At 44.5% G+C, this 20,032-nt stretch overlaps 1 protein-coding gene across 9 annotated transcripts in view; it reads left to right on the plus strand.

Moving 5' to 3' along the window:
* The window catches only part of RNF157 (ring finger protein 157), a 72,004-nt gene that overhangs the window by 9,703 nt on the left and 42,269 nt on the right, over positions 1-20,032 (plus strand). For 5 of the 9 annotated variants that reach the window (XM_005597125.4, XM_005597127.4, XM_023651981.2 and 2 more), the window contains exon 2: positions 6,999-7,117. In XM_005597125.4, coding sequence (XP_005597182.1) covers positions 6,999-7,117 — 119 coding nt within the window. Of the gene's footprint in view, positions 1-6,998; positions 7,118-18,601; positions 18,854-19,244; positions 19,360-20,032 lie in introns of those variants that run through there. The other 4 variants (XM_005597128.4, XM_070226866.1, XM_070226867.1 and 1 more) reach the window with 3 other exon arrangements.

Raw genomic sequence — 20,032 nt, forward strand, 5'->3', positions numbered from 1 at the left:
GTTGATCTATAAATTGAGTACATTTCCTGTCAAAATCCCAGTAGGCTTTCTTGAGTAAATTGACCAGCCAATCCTAAAATTCGTATGGACATGCAAAGGATCTAGAATATCCAAAACAATTTTGAAAGGGAAGAGCAAAGTTGGAGGACTTTCACTACCTAATTTCAAAAATTACTACATAGCAGCGTGGTGTTGGCACAACGAAAGGGCTGTAGATCAATGGAACAGAACTGAAAGCCAGAAATAAATCCTTATGTTTATGGTCAGCCGATTTTGACAAAAGTACCGAGACAATTCAACAGGGAAAATGTAGTGTTTTCAATGAATGACGCTGGGACAATTGGATATTAACAAGCAAAAAAATGAACTTAGACCTTTGCTTCACATCTCCAAAAATTAACTCAAAATGATCATAGAATGAAAACGCAACCCACAGAATGGGAGAAAATATTTGCAAATCATATATATGATAAAGGATTTGTAGCTAGAATATATAAAGAACTTATACAACTCAAGGACAAAAAGACAACCCAATTAAAAAAGAAGCAAATGTCTTAAATAGACATTTCTCCAAAAAAGATATACAAATGGACAACAAGCACATGAAAAGATACCCAACATTATTAGCCATTAGGGAAATGCAAATAAAAACTACAATTAAATACCACTTCACACGCACTAGGATGGCTACAATAAAAAATAGATAAATACCAAGTGTTGGTGCGGATGTGGAGAAATTGAAACCCTGGGACCCTGCCGGTGGGAACGTAAAATGGTGCAGTTGCTTTGGAGAAACAGTTTGACAGTTCCTCAATTGCTTAATCACGATATGACTCAGCAGCCCTACTCCTGAGAACTGAGCCCAAGGAAAATGAAAAAAAAAATTCGCACCAAAACGTGCACATGAATGTTCATAGCAGCATTATTCATAATAGCTAAAAGGTGGAAATAACCTCAAATGTCCATCAACTGATGATAGGAACAACTGATAAAAAAAATGTAGTAAATCCTTACAATGGGATATTATTGTAATAAATAAAAGGATAATAAGGAATGAAGTAATATTGATATCTGCTACAATATGGATGAACCTTGAAAACTTTATGCTCAGTGAAAGAAGTCAGGCGCAAAAGGTCATATATTATATAATCCCATTTGTATGAAATTTCCAGAAAAAGCAAATCCATAGAGACAGAAAGTAGATTAGTGACTGCCAGTGGCTGGGGGAGGGAGAGTAAGTGATTGCTAATGGGTTTCTTTTTGGATTAATGAAAATGTTCTAAAATTAGACAGAGGTGAATAACTGCGTAACTGTGAATATAGTGAAAAACCATTGGACTCTACACTTTAAATGGATGAATGGTGTGGTATATGAATTATATCTCAATAAAGCTGCTTAAGAAATAGATTATAGACCTAAACACAAAAGCTAAAACTATAAAACCCCTGAAAGATTACGTAGGAGAAAATCTTATTTGATTTGGATTAGGCAAAGAGTTCTTTGATACAACAGCAAAGCACAATCCATAAAAGAAAAAAACTGATAAATTGAATTTCTTCAAAATTAAAAATGTTTCTGCTTCAAAACACATTAGGAAGACAAAAGGACAGGCCAGCTTCTGAAAGAAAATACTTGCAAATCGCATCCAGAATATGTCAAGAACTTTTGCAACTCAATATTAAGAAGACAAAGAACCCAATTTAAAAATAGACAAAAGAGCTGAATAGACATATCACCAAAGAAGGTGTAGAAATGGCTAATAAACACTGGGAAGACGTTCACATCAGTAGTTACTTGGGAAATACAATTAAAGGCACAATGAGACAGTGCTTTACAATTGCTAGGATGGCTACAATAAAAAAGACGGACAATAGCAAGTCCTGGTGAGAATGCAGAGAACTTGGAACCTTATGTGTTGCTGACAGGAATGTGGAAAGGTGACAGCCACTTTGGAAGAGAGCGTAGGAGTATCTTAAAAAGTTAAACATAAATTTTCCTTATGATCTAGCAATTCTACTCCTGTGACTCTATCCAAAGGGAATGAAGACATACATGCATACACACAAAGAAATGTATGCAAATGTTCACAGCAACATTGCTCATAATAGCCAAAAAACTGGAAATGATCCAGATGTCCATCAACTGGTGAATGGATTAGCAAAATGAGGTATATTCCTACGATGAGATACTGTTCAGTGGTTTAAAGGAACGAATTACTGATAAATGCTACACAACATGGGTTAACCTCAGCAACACTGTGCACAGTGAAAGGAGCCAGATGCAAAACTATCTATTGTATGAGTTCGTTTATGTGAAATGGTTGGAGAAGACAAATTGACAGAGATAGAAAGCAGGACAGTGTTCGCCTAGGGCTGGGGGATGGCAGTAGGAATCAGTTGCAAACGGACATGAGGGAACATTTTGGGGTGGTGCGAATGTTTCCAACTGGATTGTGGTGACCGTTGCCAAAGTCACGGTATTGTACAATGGATGAATTTTATGCTGTGTATATTATACCTCAATAAAGCCGTTTAAAAAAGTGACGGTATAGAGGGGTTTATGCTGCCTGAATAAAATAAAGAGAAGAGCTTGATCACCAAGGGGGAGTTCTTGGGGGCAAATGGCTTTGAAGGTAGACTCCGAAGGTGGGGTAGAACTCTTAAATGGTCCAGTGTGGAGAGTAGTATTAGTAATGGCCTGAAGGTTGCCAATGTTCTTGATGGATCTAGAAAATAATGAATAGATTAATTGGTTGAGGCAGAGAATTCTCATAGAAAGGGAATGAGAAGTAAAATTTGGCAGATGGGTGGAAGCCAAAATTGAGAGGAACCAAGTGGTATTTTAAGAAAGATTTCTCTCTTAGAGGTCTAGGTTGTAGAGAGAAAAGACTGGAAGCACAGAGGTTTGCTAGGAGACTGTTAGCTGATAACCCACCGTAATCAAACTTGGGAAGGGCTGAGGTCTTGACAAGGATGCTTTGCACAAAGCACATATCCTGCATTTTTGTGGCTTTTATTACTGTGACATTTTTAGCCTGGGTGACCAGAGAAGTGAGGTGCCATTGACAGAGATTGGAAATCTGAAGCAGAAAGTGCTTTCAAAGTGAGTCCCAAATGTCAGCCTGGGCTTTACTGCTCCTTAAGATCTAGGCAAATTAGACAGAAACCTACCTCTTCCCCCAAATCGTAGAGCGTGGCCTTCTACTGCCCCCTCCAAGATTTCTGTGAATTCCCAAGTGACAAATGTTCTGACCATGTCGGCTCGAGAGTTCCAGCTTGCTGCCTTTGCCCCACAACAAATGTGCCATCAGTCCATTCTTCAATTTCTCCAGAAAATTCCATCCACGTAAAGTAATCAAAGTATAGATTCTACTACAGATTTGTGGAGGGCGAGGAAGTTGGGGTTTACACTGCAGAAATACAAGCAGGAATAAGAAGCGTTGTCACCCTAAACGGAACTTCAGCTCAGGAGCTTTACTGGCTCTTGAGCTCACCAAACCCAGCCTTGCCGTCCTAATGTCTCTTTCCTCTCCTTTTTTTGACTCTTTCCTCTTCCCTCTCAGAAGGAAAACAAATTACAAACCGGTTTAAGTTCCATCAACAAGCAACAGAAGTACCCAAACCCTTGGTGTGTTGCTCTCCATTCTAACTAGCTCATTAAAGTATGTCCCAAAAAGAAGATGGTTTGCTTTGCTTTGCTCCTTTGTCTCCTTTGCTAAGAAGAGTTCTGGTGCCAGCTCTTAAGAGAAAATGCTCTTTAGTCTACCTTCGTCCAGAAGAAAAGGTTATTCGCTAAGTTTGAGGCAAAGATGGGATATTCAGATGAAAAGATATAGCAAGTGGTTAAAGATTTGGCTGCAACTCCAAAGAAAGATCAGAGACAAAGATTTAGGAGTCGAGTAGGGGAAAGGAGAAGCCAACATGTATTAATTGCTCACTGGGCTTAGCCAGCTGCATACAAGTTACCTTATTTGATCCCAACAACAATCCTTTGAAAGAGGTATTATTATCTCCATTTCACAAAGCAAGAAACCAAAGCTCAAAAAAGTTAAATAATTTGACCTAGGTCACCCAGTTGGTGGAAGGCAGCATCAGGATCAAATTCGCCTCTGCCTTTTTTTTTTTTTTTTTTTTTTTGCTCAGGAAGATTAGCCCTGAGCTAACATCTGTGCCAGTCTTCCTCCACTTTATATGTGGGTCACGCCACAGCATGGCTGACAAGTGGTGTACGTCTGCACCCGGGGTTGGAACCCGCAAACCAAGGCCAAGGAAGCAGAGTGTGCTGAACCTAACCACTATGCCACAGGGCCAGCTCGAGCTCTGCTTTATGTCAAAGCCTTTGCTTTGCTTCTATGAGGAAGAGAGAGAGAGAAAGAAGGAAAGAAGAGGTATATTTGTGCTCTATATATTTTTTTTTTTTTTAAGATTTTATTTTTTCCTTTTTCTCCCCAAAGCCCCCCGGCACATAGCTGTGTATTCCTCGCTGTGGGTTCTTCTAGTTGTGGCATGTGGGACGCTGCCCCAGCGTGGTCTGATGAGCAGTGCCATGTCCGCGCCCAGGATTCGAACCGACGAAACACTGGCCTGCCTGCAGCGGAGCGCGCGAACCCAACCACTCGGCCACGGGGCCAGCCCCAGTGCTCTATATTTTTAATGCAAGGCAAACTACAATTAGCTCTAGGCTACCTTCTTGATAATTTCTCTTCTTTTATTATTACAGCAAAGAAAGGGTATTTCCAATAGAACTCTGTCACCTTTAACCCTTTAGCCCCCAAGTCACTGGTATTCTTCTCTTGTCAGGATCAATCAGTACCACCCATAAGCTGATTAGCCAGGGATTTCCCTGTCCCCACACCCCTACCCAACTGCTCACAGGTCCTGGAAGCTCGCTGTGTCCCAGACTGAACTCACCCTGTACAACTCTAGACACCAAATCGGCTTCTCTCCATTCTTTATTCATGATTTGGGCAAGCCATCCATCAGTGTAAAATCTTTAACTTTTCTAGTTTCACTTAACGTATGACAAATAGATCATTTCTTTTTTTTTCTTTAAGGATTGGCACCTGGGCTAACAACTGTTGCCAATCTTTTTTTTTTCTTTTCTGCTTTATCTCCCCAAACCCCACCTGTACACAGTTGTATATCTTAGTTGCATGTCCTTCTAGCTGTGGGATGTGGGATGCCGCCTCAATGTGGCCTGACGAGCGGTGCCGTGTCCGCGCCCAGGATCCGAACCCTGGGCCGCCGCAGCAGAGCGCGCAAACTTAACCACTTGGCCACGGAGCTGGCCCCAAATAGATCATTTCTAATGTGTGGGAAATATATTTTACTAAGGTTCAACAGTACGTGACAAATCATCTGCGAGGCTGCTTCTGCTTAAGGCAACCGGGCACCTTCCCTCTCTATAAATTATGCACTTGGAAAATGGGGCTAGCAAGTACTAGACATAAATGGTTGATAATTAAGCCTTCCTGAGTGATGAGCTCCGCTGGCGTGTTGCTGCAGGTGGCTGCTCTTTGCGTTTTTAAGTTTTGATGGGGCACTTGCAAGAGCTCCTCCATGATTGCTTTGACTTTGGTGGCTGTTACTCTATCAAATAACGTTCACCTGTTTGGTGTTTAGTTAGAGAATTGCCTCACCTTTTGGGGAAGAATTTTATCCACATTGTTTTGTTTAATAAGTGTTTCTGGACTAAAGCACCATGTGTAGAAACTCCAAAAATGAACGTTGGGTTCAGTTTTTCTGTTAGGATTTTCTTCTGTCGTCCTTCCTATGGCTTCTTCACAGGCTGAAAGTGCTGAATCTCATTTTTCTAAGTTTGCTGTAAACCTTCAACAAAAATGGAAACCGACTTAGGGAGTCTGTCTATCTCCTAGCTGTATAACACGTAACGAAGCCTTTGCCATTTCATAAGTTCTTTGTATTAATCCAAGAATTGGGGTCCATGAGAGCATTGATAAGGCGTACGATGGTATGAGCCCTCACTTTGGACAGCTTGCCTTTATGGGAGAATTAGAGTATAGAAATTTGGGTTAAGAGGCATTCATTTAATCGTCGAAGTTGGGAAGTATGCCCAGATGGACTCTGCAGTGTTACCTAAGCCTCCTTTGGTGACCTCGTGCCATCACATCCTGGCACAGGTCCCGGTCTGTCGGGATAAAGCAGATGGGGATTCTGACCCCTGAATGCTGATTGCATCCAGTTATTGTGGGTTGAAAATATCCCTGCCTCCTGGCTGATCCAGGGGAGCAAAGAGGGCCTGCATGAAGGGTGTCCCCACAACATTGGCCATTGGCATTGTTAGTGAATTTGAGACCAAGCGTGTGTGTGTGTGCGCGCACGTGTCTCTTTCTTTCATAAAGCTAAGCTGTTGTCCAGTTAAACTCCACAATCTGTATGGTAACTGGTAGGTAAAGTCAGGGGCAGCTGTATTATCTAAATTCATATTTTCCTATTAAATAATCATTTTGAACCAAATACGAGAAATGAAGAGCCTTGAGTGTGGAGGGCTGTGGAGGTCTGTACGTGGTGGTGGGACTTCTGTGTGTAGGTATGAGCTGGCTTAGGAAAATTTAGGCAAAGAATTGTATGTGTGTGTATATGTGCTGACACCTGTGGTTGAGAATCCTGAGTACATGGAGGAAAGAGAATAACCACTTCAAGTTACGGGAAAAAATCAGGACAAAAATACGTATATATTGTTCACTAATGTGCATTGTGGGGCCTTCTGGTCTTCTTGCTGATGGTGTTAGAGACAGATCATGATAAGGATTCAACTAAGAACGTTAAAAGGAAAACAATGATCTATTTTATGTTTGGTGTCTTGGGTTCTCACTGCTATCATTTTGCCTATTTTGTGTCATTGTCCCAAATCAAGAGAAGAAAGCTCTCCGAGGGTTCAGAATTGCTCTAACTATTTGTTTGAAGGGTTAACGTTTTTTCGAATTGGCTTTTTGGATTGGTTTAGTTTGACTGGCTTCTGTTTGGTTTCTCTCTAGGAAGCTACTTTGCCAGCCACTTCATCATGGGAGGAGAGAAGTTTGACTCCACTCACCCCGAAGGTTACTTGTTCGGAGAAAACAGCGATCTGAACTTCCTGGGGAACAGACCAGTGGTGGTATGGTTGTCATCCGTTTACTTCCACATGGGCTGAGTGGCCAATTCAGTTTTATAAAAACAAGTTTGTAGCTGCTGGTTGAGCAGTGTTCGTAGGGTGGTCTGAGTTGAGAGGGCCCTGGGAGCCAGCCCGCAGCCTCTCTGGGGGAGCTGGGTCTCCTGGCACTAGAGGCTGTGGAAAGGCTAGAGTCTGCCTGGGGGTGAGGGCAGCTCGCACTGCCAGCTCTCCAGGGGCTGAGATCTGCCTGAATGCTGCCGCTGTGGACAGCACTTTCACAGCCCCGATAGCTTTGCTTTTGGTCCTTCTTCCTAGCGCCTAGTACCATACAAGCTTTTATTTCTCTGTCTCGCCCTGTTTATTATCTGCCTTCCCCTTTAGAATGTCAATTTCATAGGACAAGGACTGTTTTTATCATCCCAACGCCCAGAACAAAGCCTGGTACTTAATGATAAGCCCTTAATAAAGACTCATTGAGGGGCTGGCCTGGTGGCGCAGTGGTTAAGTTCGCACGTTTCACTTCTCAGGAGCCCCGGGTTCACCGGTTCAGATCCCGGGTGCGGACATGGTACCGCTTGACAAAAGCCATGCTGTGATAGGCATCCCACGTATAAAGTAGAGGAAGATGGGCATGGATGTTAGCTCAGGGCCAGCCTTCCTCAGCAAAAAAAGAGGAGGATTGGCAGTAGTTAGCTCAGGGCTAATCTTCCTCAAAAAGAAAAACAAAGAGAATCGAATGAATGACTGAAGAAGTTTCCCTTGATATCTGAGTTGATATTAGATTATGTCTCTCTCGGTTCATTCAACTCATTTCATAAGCTTTTTATGGGGCATTTTCTCTGCACCCAGCTTGAGGCTTTGTAATAATAGCTGCCGTATAGCTACAAAGTGGCTACTGTGTGCAAAGGAAGGTCCTAGAAACTTTTGAGAGATTTTTCCTAATCTTCAGAAAGACCCACCCAACAGAGGCTTTATTATCAATCCCATTTTATCCGTGAGAGAGCTGGGGTTCCAAAAGGTAGATAATGATAATGGCCAGCATTTGTGACTTGCACGCTGTGCTCCCGACACTGTTTTAAGTGCTTCACATAAAGTTTTCCCAAAGTCACCTAACTAGGTCTGCCTGGTCACAGATCAACCACCGTCCCGCTGCTTCTGGTTGCTTCAGAACCCTGCCTTCGTCCAGAAACTCCCAGTTTAGTGGGACAGCCAAAAGACAAGAACAGGAGATGTTTAAATAGCAAGAAAAGTCTAAACTGATTGGATTCTGTAGGAATCGGGAGCAGGGGGAGGAGCATGGCGAGGACCGATTGCCTGGCGCTGGTGTCGGGAAGAGGTGGGGGGAATTGAGCTCGGTTGGAGAGTGGCTGCCTTTCACCCCGGCTTTCGGGGCGAGGCACAGAGTGCAGGCCTCAGGCATTCCTGGAGTTGTTGAGTCAGCAGACATTTCCTGAGCCACCACCATGTGCCAGGGACTGTGATAGGCGCTGGGGACACAGAGCTGACATGGGCACTATTGGTTCCTCCCTGGAGCAAATAAGGAAGCCAGGCTGGCGGGAGTGGCCATTTCCTGATGGCGAAGCAGGATTGGAAAGGTAGCTGGGGGTCTGCTCCCTCAAGAGGTTTTTGACTCTCTCCTGTGGGCTGCGGGGAATATCAAAGATTTTAGGTCAAGTGACCTGGAAAAATTGTTGTGGTTTTTTTTGGAAGATTAAGCTGGTGATGGTCTTCCATCTTGAGCTTTAATTAAAAAACGCTTCTTGGTGGTAGTTTTTCTGGTGTTCTTCCTTTCTCTCTGGAGTGACCCGTCCCAATCTTAGCCCTGAAGTGTGTTTCAAGATGCCAAGTCCCATCTGCTTCAGATTCAGTGATGCCGGCTGGCGCTTGTCAAATGGCCACTCTTTGATTTCGCTACCGCTACCTTAGCAATGAGAGTAGGAAGATCTTTTTTTCTGATAGAACTAGATAAGAATTTCTCCTCACTCACCGGGAGTCAGCGCACACCTGGAAAATGGCCCATTTTTCTTACATGGATTTGCTGTTTGCATCAGTTTCTTCCTTTCCTTTTTCTTTCCTCTGGGGTCAGAATAGTTTATATATGTATAAATTTAATTTTTGCCCTTTTCAGGCCATGGAGATGATTTTAAAACAAATAAATGCTTCTCTAGATTCATTTTGAGGTTTGTGCTGGTGGACCGACTTTCTGAAAGTTTAATCACCTCGTTGACACTCCTCTGTGAGCCTGTGAATGACTGAGTTCTTCCTGAAATGCAGCGGAGCAGGCTTGACCTCAGGTTTGAGGCTTTTTCCCAAAGGAGGATCAACATTGGCCTTTTTGTTGTTTTTGTGTAGTAATCATTAATATGCTTAATGTTGTACAGAGCAAATGCTTTCAAAAGAAATCATAATTTCATGTTAAGAAAGCAAATTAGGGTAACTTCAGATAGGTAGATAGAAATATAGGACAGTCTCCCTCGGTATCTGCGAGGATTGGGTGCAGGACCCCTGCCCGTACTAAAGTCCACAGATGCTGAAATCCCTTAGTTGGCCCTCCATATCCGCGAGTTCTGCATCTGCGGATTCAACCAACTGCGGGTCGTGTACAGTACTATATTTCCTGTATACCTACAGGATAAACCTAGCACATTTCCCTTTTCTTTTCCCACATATTATTGAATAGTAATAATAGCTAACATTTATTGAGCACTTACTGTTTGCCAGGTCTAGTTGTTTTAAACTCTTCATATATGTTATCTTGTTTTGTCCTCACACCGTAAAGAGGAAGATCCTCATTTGACAGATGAAGAACAGGAGGCTCAAAGAATTTAAACAAAGGTTACAAAGCCTGTAAGTGACTGAATCGGGATTTGAACCCAGCAGGCCAGCTCCAGAGCCAAGGGCCTCTGCCATTTCTGCTAGTCAGGTCAGGTCAGAGGTGCTCTGAACTCTGCCCACATCCTGTCTGTAGTCTGCTCAAGTAGATCGTCAAGTGCAGTTTGTGAGATATGGAGAGATACCTAAAAGTAGACTGAGTGGCAATGACATGTTCTCTTGGAGGCTCACTGGAGAGAATTTGTGTTTGGTGTGTAATTCCATCCGCTGAGCTGACGTCTGGGTTTTGCCCTCACTGCACATCACGCTTGTCCAGGGGGAGGCCCAGCGACTGAAGATTGACTTGTAGCTTTAGTTCTGAAGAACTGACTTCTCTCTAGTAACACGTCTCCGGTGTCGGTAAATGAGCGTCAGGTTGCGGAGGGAAGAGAGCAGCCTTTTAAAGGCATCTGGCAGCTCGAGGCGAGATTCCAGAGAGAATGAAGATGGGGATGAAATATGTTGAAATCAATTGTTAGATTAAAATGTGCCGGGGCTGGCCCCGTGGCTGAGTGGTTAACTTCGCGCGCTCTGCTGCAGGCGGCCCAGTGTTTCGTTGGTTCGAATCCTGGGCGTGGACGTGGCACTGCTCATCAAGCCACGCTGAGGCAGTGTCCCACATGCCACAACTAGAAGGACCCACAACGAAGAATATACAACTATGTACTGGGGGGCTTTGGGGAGAAAAAGGAAAAAAATTAAAATCTTTAAAAAATATGCCATAGGCTTCTTGGCTTCTGGTGTTTCCTGTCCTTTCTGAATGATCAGACTCAGAAGAGTGTCATTCAACGGAGCTGTCATGCAGCCCGTGGTTTTTGTTGGAGCACTGCTTGTCTACCACTTAGGATAATTTGGCAAAGTCAAATTCATTATCAAGTCTTAAGGGTCAGATTAAAAGAACTAGAGTGTGTGTATGTGTAGAAAGGTGGTTGAAGAGAGGTTGGAAACAAGATTTCAAGTTTTATTTACATCTTACCATTAGACTCTTCACAGCCTTGGCAAGCCTATCGCGCAGGCTCTCAAGTTACCCATTGGTAAAGTGGGGAATGTTCCGACTTTACGCGAATGTAGTGCTTAAAAATGGCTGGGATTGCTGGATGAACAGAAGCACACAGTGAACATCGCTTCACTTGCTGACCTTTCAGGTTGGTTTCTTCTGCAGCTACTGACAGTTGCGTGTGAGAGACCATTCACTGGTTTTGGGGGAACTGTCTTGAGTCATGACCAGGGCTTCTGCAGGTCTCTCTGCTCTGGTCCCTGCATGGAGCAGCTGACACGGTTGTCTGTACATCACGGCTGGAGACTGTTAAAGAAAGACCATCGCTCGCCCTCCTGGGGCCGGAAGACCTGGCGCTGATCTTCTGCTCCTTAACTGAGTTGGATCTTGTTTTGTGGAGGTAAATTACTGCTAAGACTCTAAGTTATTTAGAGGGTTAGTGAACTTAGGATTGTCAGAGCATCACGTGGTGCCTTGACTCTACTTGAGGTCGGATCTCTCCTCTCATCTTAGAGGAAAGTAGTTGAGTTTTAGTCAAGCCCCTAATCCTCCACATCACCTTGTGTGTCCTGTCGCTGGGCCTCGTTGTCACGGTTCTTCCTCCCCCTGCTCCCTCCACCCAGGGCTGCACAGCTGGCCTTCAGAGCCAGGGTGCCCACACGTGGGCTTTTCTTCTTCCTCTGATAGAGAGATCCCTGGAAGTTGCCCTTAAATCCAGTTTCTGTGACCTGAACCTTTCCCTCACGGCGTGTGAGGCGAGAGCACGTTGTTTAAAGGCACTTGACGGTAGATCCGCTTGTGGAGTAGAGGTTTGCACCTGTAGAGCTTTTCACGGTGCCGTTCATTCATTCGAGAAATATTTATGAGTCGTACACTGTGCAGGCAACTGGGAATGCAGAGAGGAAAAAGGCTTGGCCCTGCCCCGAGGAGCGCGCAGTGTGGCCAGGTGGGCGGATTGCCCCGGCTGTGATGACCTGTGTGACTCCTAGGAGAGCCACAGGGCCGAGCGCTCGGACAGCGCGGAGGAGTGGGGAGGCCCACCCCAGGGCACCGGCACCTGGAGGGATGGGCAGGATTTCCCAGGTGGTGATTAGGAGGGTCATTAACAGAGTTAACGAGCAATTCGAGGCAGCACAAAGATGAAAAAGAGCACCCTGGGTTTCCAGGGTGGTGAGTAGACGGTAAGGACTCGATCTCGGGCTATGCTGGTGGAAGGTGAAGTTGGAAAGACAGCTGGGCTCAAGTCTGACGGGCTGTGAATATCGTACTGAGAAGTTTCTACTTTTCTTTCTATGGCAATAGAAAAGGTCATAGTCGTGCATGGCTCTGCCACTGACCGGCTTTCTGGTGTTGGCCACCACTGAGCCTCTGTATAAAAGTACCTGTCTTGCAGGAATATTTTAAGGATTCAAACAATGACAACTATTATGATGTGTTTTGCCTTTTGGAAAGGTAATCATCTCACAGTGTAGAGAGTGAATCAGAAAGACAGGAGCTAAGGAGACCAGTGAGGTGGTGGTTTATTTTAGTTACGAAAGAAGATGCAAAGTGCCTGAAATAGGACAGTGGCATTAAAGCATAAAGTTGGTGCAGATTCAAGAATTGTGGGCAGGCCGAGTTGAGGGAAAGGGAGAGGTTAAGGCAGAGGATGCTGAGGAGCAGCCTCCATGGGACAGCTGCCACTTAAAAGGGCTGCACTCCACGTGTTCTGTCTGCAGATTTGTTTGTGCCTTGGCCCTGATGTCACCAGACAGGTTGGTCACAGTACAAGTATCGTGGTATCGATTGCCTCAGAGCCTGTTTTAGGCTGCCCAGCCTGCTATAACAAAATGCCAGAGACTGATAGAGACAGAAATGTACTTCTCAGAGTTCTGGAGGCTGGAAGTCCAAGATCCAGGCGCCGGCAGATTCGGTTCCTGGTGAGGGCTCTTCCTGGCTTACAGACAGCTGCCTTCTTGCTGTGTCCTCACATGGCAGAAAGAGAGTAATCTCTCTGTCTCTTTCTCTTCTTATAAAGCCACTAATCCCATCTAGTGGGGCCCACCGTTGTAACCTCATCTAACCATAATTACCTCTCCAACGCCCTGTCTCCAAATATAGTCACACTGGGGGTTAGGGCCTCAACATGTGGATTTGAGGGGAGACGCACATGAGTCCACAGCACAGTCCTGAAGTCCGTGGTGTGAACAGGCCTCTTTGTGTGTGTGTGTGTGTGTGTGTGTTTGATTGGGTTTTTTGCCTTTTGCATGCTATCTTCTTCCTTTATAATTATACTGCAACTGTTTTTTGGCATTCCATTTGGCAATATTTAGTAAATTTTTAGTTGTGGCCCAGCTATTTCACTTCTCCAAGTCTCTCTGTAAAGGCACAACATGCTCCTGTGTGTCTCCTCTGCCCTCGATATTCTATTGCAACCCTAACTCACTTTGGACAGCAGATGTGTGGGTTTTCCACACATCAGGCGAGAACTGTGAAAGAAATTCCAGCGTATCTATACCATGAACTGATATTCAGCCAAAAATAAAGTAGATCTGTATCCACTGAGATGAAAATATGTCCATGACCACATCCTTTACTGAAAAAGAGCAAGTTGCTCTATATAATGTAGAATCTGATTTCATTTCTGATAAAATAACAGTGTATAGCAATATATATGTATGTGTACATTATGTATTTGTGCATAAAAAGACATGAGCGAACAATGCCTTTTCGCCTGTGCCTGTGGTAACTCGTGGTCCATCAGTGAGGGGGTGATTCCTTCTTACTTCACTGTCTTCTGTGTTGTTTAAATTTTCCCCAGTGAACATGTTTTCATTTGTAAATTAAAAGCATTTTAATTTTCGTAAAAAGTGGAGAAGGGACCAGTGATGAGCAGAGGAAGGGAACAGGCCTAGGAAAATATATAGAAGTGGGAAAATTAAGGAAGTTCATGAAATAATGGCTTTGACTTTTTTTAGTGAACTGAAGGAAGGGTGTGGCCTGCTGGGTGGGGTTGGGATATGTGCTAAAGAGAGGTTGAGGGCTTGTGGAGAATGCCAAAAAGATGAGAATAAGCACGATAAGGAATGGAGCCGGGAGCTTCGCCTCTCAGTGTCCCGGTGCAATGATCCACCGTTAGAGCCAGTAGATGCCGTGTGGACATGGCCTGCTCTGGGACAACCTGGGAGTAAAGGGAACCCAGACCATCAGAGCTAAACTGGGAATGAATAGTCATACTTTTTAAATGGTTTAGGGCTTTACAGACAGTTTTACTTAAGGATTTTTTAAATAGCATTCTTATAACCCGTGCTTCCCAGCTTCTCGGCTCTGCCCGGAAGGGACCACCTGCTCAGTTCAGTAAGAGATCTTCTCAACCTTTTATCTTACTTTCAGTTTTTTAAAAAATTTGCGGTGAAATATACGTAACATAAAATGTACATCTTAGCCATTTTAAGTGTACCGTTCAGGAGTGTTAAGTACATTCACACTGTTTTACACCCAGTCTCCGGAACCCTTTTCATCTTGTAAAACTGAAACTCTGTTTCATTGAACACTCACTCCCAACCCCCTCCCACAGCCCCTGGCAACTCCCCTTTCAACTTTCTGTCTGTATGAATTTGACTACCCTAGGGACCTCATATAAGTGGAATCTTACAGTATGTGTCTTTTGGTGACTGGCTTATTTCATTTAGCATAATGTCCTCAAGGTTCATCCATATTGTAGCATGTGTCAGAATTTACTTCCTTTTTAAGGCTCAATAATATCCCATTGTGTGGCTAGACCACATTTTGTTTAGCCATTCATCCATTCATGGTCACCTGGGTTGTTTCCACGTCTTGGCTGTTGTGAATAATGCTGCTATGAACGTGAGTGTTACCTTCAGTTTCTAGGGCATATGTGCACACCAGTATCGGGCTAGGGAAGAAACGGTTATTCAGTTTTAGAAAATTATGTAAATGAAATTATTGTAGGTCTTCAATTTTGAAATTTAACTTGTTTTTATGTTCTTGCCAAAAAAACTTACTGTATTTATGTTATTTTTCATCCTTAATAAAGATGAAGAAATTATTTCAAATGCCTTTCTTATCTAGGGAAATTTGCTTCCTGCCACTTAGTGTGAATAGATGCAGATTATGTAAACAAAGACTATTTTATAGTGTGCAGATAACATCATAGCCATATTTTCAAATACTGAGAGAATATAACCATATCGTAGATTTTATGCAGGAGTTAGTTTCAGTTCTCTCTTGATTCCAGAGATAACATGAAAAAGCTGGGGTTTTTTAGGTAGATAAGAGCATAAAATAAGAGACAACAGTATGTGTAAAGTTAACTACATCTTTAGAAAGTAAGTTATAGCATAAAAAAGACAGCTTTAGAAGCTAGTTGGGTCCAAGCATTTGCTACTTGGCCCTGTAAAGGGGATTTTTATGTGGCTTCTGTTCTGGAAGCTTTCTGCCTTGAGATCTCTGTTTGATGGAGTTGGGTTTCTGTAGCAGATGGATCATCAGATGACAGGGGTCCCACTGGTGTGAGCAGGTGGCAGTGGACGGAGGCCAGTGAGCCATCTCGGAGCACAGCTTCACGCTGAGGTTCTGGTCCGAGAAGGGTGCTCCAGAAGTCAGATGAGTTGATATAGCTGTTCCCACCACCATTTTTTTTAAACTATCTTTATTACAAACAAGAAACAACTGTTTTTAATTTACTTTCTACTGTTTTTTCTTTTCACTTTTTTATTGTGAATTGTGAAATATTTATATATTAGTGTATAAACCATATATCTACAGTTTAAAGAAACTGAACAAACACCCTAGTAACCACCACCCAGGTCAAGAAACGGAAGACTGCCAGCACCTAAGACATCCTCCCTGTGCCCACCGAGCGCATCTCTATTACTTTGTTGAATGACAGCTTTATCGAGATATCCTTCCGCATGGGTTTCCCTGTGGCAGAGTTACCACCTTTCCCTTTGTAGCTAATAAGTATCTTAGAGAAGATAGTTTGAAACTACTGCCTAGATTTTTTTTTTTTTTAAGATTGGTGCCTGAGCTAACATCTGTTGCCAATTTTTTTTTGTTCTCCCCAAAGCCCCCCAGTACATAGTTATATATTCTAGTTGCAGGTCCTTCTGGTTGTGCTATATGAGACGCTGCCTCAGCGTGGCCTGATGAGTGGTGCCAGGTCCGTGCCCAGGATCCGAACCAGCAAAACCCTGGGCTGCCAAAGCAGAGCACGTGAACTTAACCACTCAGCCATGGGGCCGGGCCCTGTTTTTTGTTTTTGTTTTTTTAACGCAAAAAGCATCAACTGAGTTTGCTCCTTTCTTTAGCTAAAGATGCTGCGTTGGCTGAAGTTAGTGAAGTAGGACATTGTGTGTTGGATCTGCTGCATCGCTTTGAGATGTGAGATGGGGATCATGGTTTTATCTGTCTGGTGTGTAGATTTCAGGGTAGAGTTTTATGGATTAAAGCTATAGAAAGAGGTTGCAATGTAACCTGAAATTATGAGAGAAGGGAAAAAAAATTCTCTGGAGAAGAAACTGCTGGAAATGAATGAGGAACAGGAACAGTTTTTAGTAGCTATTGACCCAGCAGGTTAGCTTCTTTATGTAAGAATTTCCGAATCAATTTGGGTTATAAAACTACGTACTGGGAGAAGAAAGTAGAGAAGCAGGAGGAGGAGATAGCTTCTTCTCTGTTCTTAATTTGGTTTCCGTACTAGTTGAGAAGGTAGTTTTCTTTAATAATCTTCAGGCCATGCCCACTATTGATCTCCGCCCCCCCCCCCCCCCCCATTACACACATCATTGATTGATGGACTCATTCAATCATACTTTCACTTAACATGTTATTGAACACTTGCAATATTCCAGCCTCATGTTAAACACTAGAGATACAAAGACAGATAAAATGCAATCCTTGCCGCCAGGAACTTATCCTATAGCCAGGAAGCATGAACATGTTGGAGGAGGGGCTGATGAGCACAGGCACAGAGGCATCTAACCAAGGTGAAGTCTGTGTGTCGCAGATGGCTCAGCGCAACTAAAGTGTAGGGTCCATCCAGAGGGTCGGGGGAGATGCAGCAAGAGATAAGGCTGTGGAGCCAGGCCTAGACCACGGGGCTGTGGTGCCTTCCTGCCAGGTTTGGACTTCTATCCTGTCGGCATGGGGAACTAATGGGTTTGCAACTGAGAGTCCTGTAGTACACATTTTTTTTTTAAATTTTTTTTGCCCTGAGCTAGCATCTGTACCAATCTTCCTATGTTTTGTACGTGGAATGCTGCCACAGCATGGTCGCTGCTGAGTGGTGTAGGTCCACGCAGGGGAACTGAACCAAGGCTGCCGAAGTGGAGTGTGCCAAACTTAACCACCGGCCACGGGGCCAGCCCCTATAGTACACATTTTGAAAGATCACTCAGACGGCAGAAGGTGATTGTTGGGTTGTGAGAACAGATAAGCAGAACCAGTTGTCCACGTGAGAATTGATGGCAGGTGATCTCAGGTAGCAGTAGGAATGAAGAGGAGGCCCCTGATACAGAGGCAGAATCCCGGCTTTGGTAATCACTGTGTCTTCCCGGCCCTCCCAAAGGATGTGGCAGCTAATGGGTCTTCCCGTTTTATGTGGCAGGCCCATTCTGGCATGCCTACTCCTCTAAGCCTTTTGATCTTCTCTTCTAAAGACTGCTGTGCCAGCTCTGGAATCAGCAGTCCACTGCTTTTCCAAGCTCCCAGGAGCCCCTGCCCACGAGTACATATGAGCCCCAGGTCCTTGCCAAGGTGCTAATTCTGTGTCATGAGAGGATGTCCTCATGTTAACAGGCTCTCCCTCATCCAGCTTTATATTCCACACCCCTTGATCCAGCACCCTCAGGATCCACTCCCACACATGCTTCCCGTTCCTGCCAGTGCATGGTCAGGTTGGCCTTAAAGCATCTTTGGCATAATAACCTGCTCCTCTCTTAGCAGGCCCAGCAGGGCCTGAGATTTGACCCCGATTTTGATCTGGTGGCCAGGAGGGAAGATGGGGGCAGGTCCTTTGTAGGGCAAGCATTGTTTGACAAGGTGCTTGTCTTGTCTGAGACCGCAGTGCAGCCTTCAACAAGGGGATGCCTCTATCCTCCAGGGAGAGGGAGCTGGCCGCTTTGCAGGCCCAGGGAATCTGGGGCTCGTGGTTCTCAGGTAAACATACACAGACACCCCCATCTCAAGCCTTAGAGTTCACTCCTTCCCCATCAGGGCGTTGACTGCGGCTTAGCAGACTTGCCGGGCTGAGAGTTCAGCCTTATTTTTCGTTCTGCCATTCCTTACAATTAGGTCCCATGCCTGCAGGAGATGAGTGTCTTTAAGTGTTGCCAAAGGAGGCTGGCTGTCACACTTGGCTTTGCATCGTTGATCACTGTAGCTGAGACTGTCTTTTCCCTTTTCAATGAATGCATGGCTCTTAAATAACAACTACCCAGTTCCGCAGTCCTTATTATAACCCTTTCTCCTGTACCTCCTGTACCAGAGACAGTAAACCAGCCAGTGCATCCCTTGCCACATGTCACACTACTACAGCATGCCAGGGACCATCACCTCAGGGGTGGGTCCTCATTGCCAGCTGGCTGATGGATGACCCACCCCCAAAATTCCTCCTGCAGAGTCCACTTCCTTAGGCAACTTCTAGGACCAACTGGTTTAGGTCAGGCTCTCTGGAAGCAAGCCTGAGATGGAGATCTTTGTGAAAGCTGTTTATTGAAGGAATGCTTTCTGGAGAAGCTGGATAACAGAAGCCAGATGGGGCAGGGAAGCAACACTAAGCAACAATGTGGTCTTGGTGGAGACTTGCTTCAGCCTGGTCCCTCGGGAAAGCTTTGGAGTACAACTTGTACGCAGACTGGCCCCGACTGGAGGTAAGGAGGCTGGCCTTTTGTACCCCGCTGTCAGTGACTCACTGGCTGTTGGCTGCCCTGGGGAGGTATGATGAAGGAGAGATCAGGGGGACTTTTTTGGGCCAGGTGGCTCCAGTTCCCACTTCTTGGTGAGGGAACCACCACAGGCTGTTTGTGGCCAACCTTCTCAGCAGCTGGGGGATGGGAACCCAGACCTGTGAGGGGGCGGAGGTGGGGCGCCAGCACACCACTGCACATCCTGTACACTCTTCTGCCCTTGCTTTTTAGCTGAATAGTGTATCCTGGGGATCATTCTAGATCCTTTTACATAAGGCTGGCTTGTCCTTTTTAAAAATGATCTTTATCGAAGTACGACAGGTATACTGAAAGGCGACAAATCATACATGTACAGTTGTTTTTCACAAAGTGAACACAGCTCTGTGACCAGCATCCAGATCAAGAAATAGCACATGGCCAGCCCCGAAGCTCCCCTGGTACCCACTTCCAATCACTGCCTCCACCCCAAGGTAACCACTGTCCTGACTTCTCTCCTGGTTTGATTTATGTAAGTGGAACAGTGCAACACGTGCCATTTATGTCCCTTCCTTTGACTCAGAATGTTTGTGAGACTTATTTATGCCATTGCACATTGTGATCGTTCTCATTGTGGTATAGTATTCCAGTTGTGAGTATACCACAATTCATCCCCCCGGTTGATGGTGGGCATTTGGCGTTCTAGCTATTATGAATAGAGCTGCTGTGAACATTCTCCTACATGTGTTTATATGTGTACACACGAGTATGTGCGTGCATGTTAGGAATGTCCCCAGGAGTGGCATTGCTGGGGCACAGAGAGTGATATAGTGGATACTGCTAAACAGTTTTCTAAGCAATTATACCCCATTTATTCCCACCAGCAGGGCTTCGAGCCTCAGCACCTAGTACTTTCCATCGTTTTCATTTTAGCCGTTCTGGTGGGTACGTAGAATTAGTTTTCATTTTCCTGATGACTCATGAGGTCAAGCCTCTTTACATACACTTATTGGCCGTTTGGATTCCTCCTCTGTGAGGTGGCAGTTCAAATCTTTTCTGTTAGCTTATCTGCTCTTTCTTTCTTAGTAAGGAAATATTAAGGAAATATTAAGGAAATATGAGTCCTTTCTCAGATAAGTGTGTAGCAAATATCTTCTCCCAGTGTCT

This window comes from Equus caballus, chromosome 11, assembly GCF_041296265.1.
Source record: "Equus caballus isolate H_3958 breed thoroughbred chromosome 11, TB-T2T, whole genome shotgun sequence".
NCBI classification, from domain to species: Eukaryota; Metazoa; Chordata; class Mammalia; order Perissodactyla; family Equidae; genus Equus; species Equus caballus.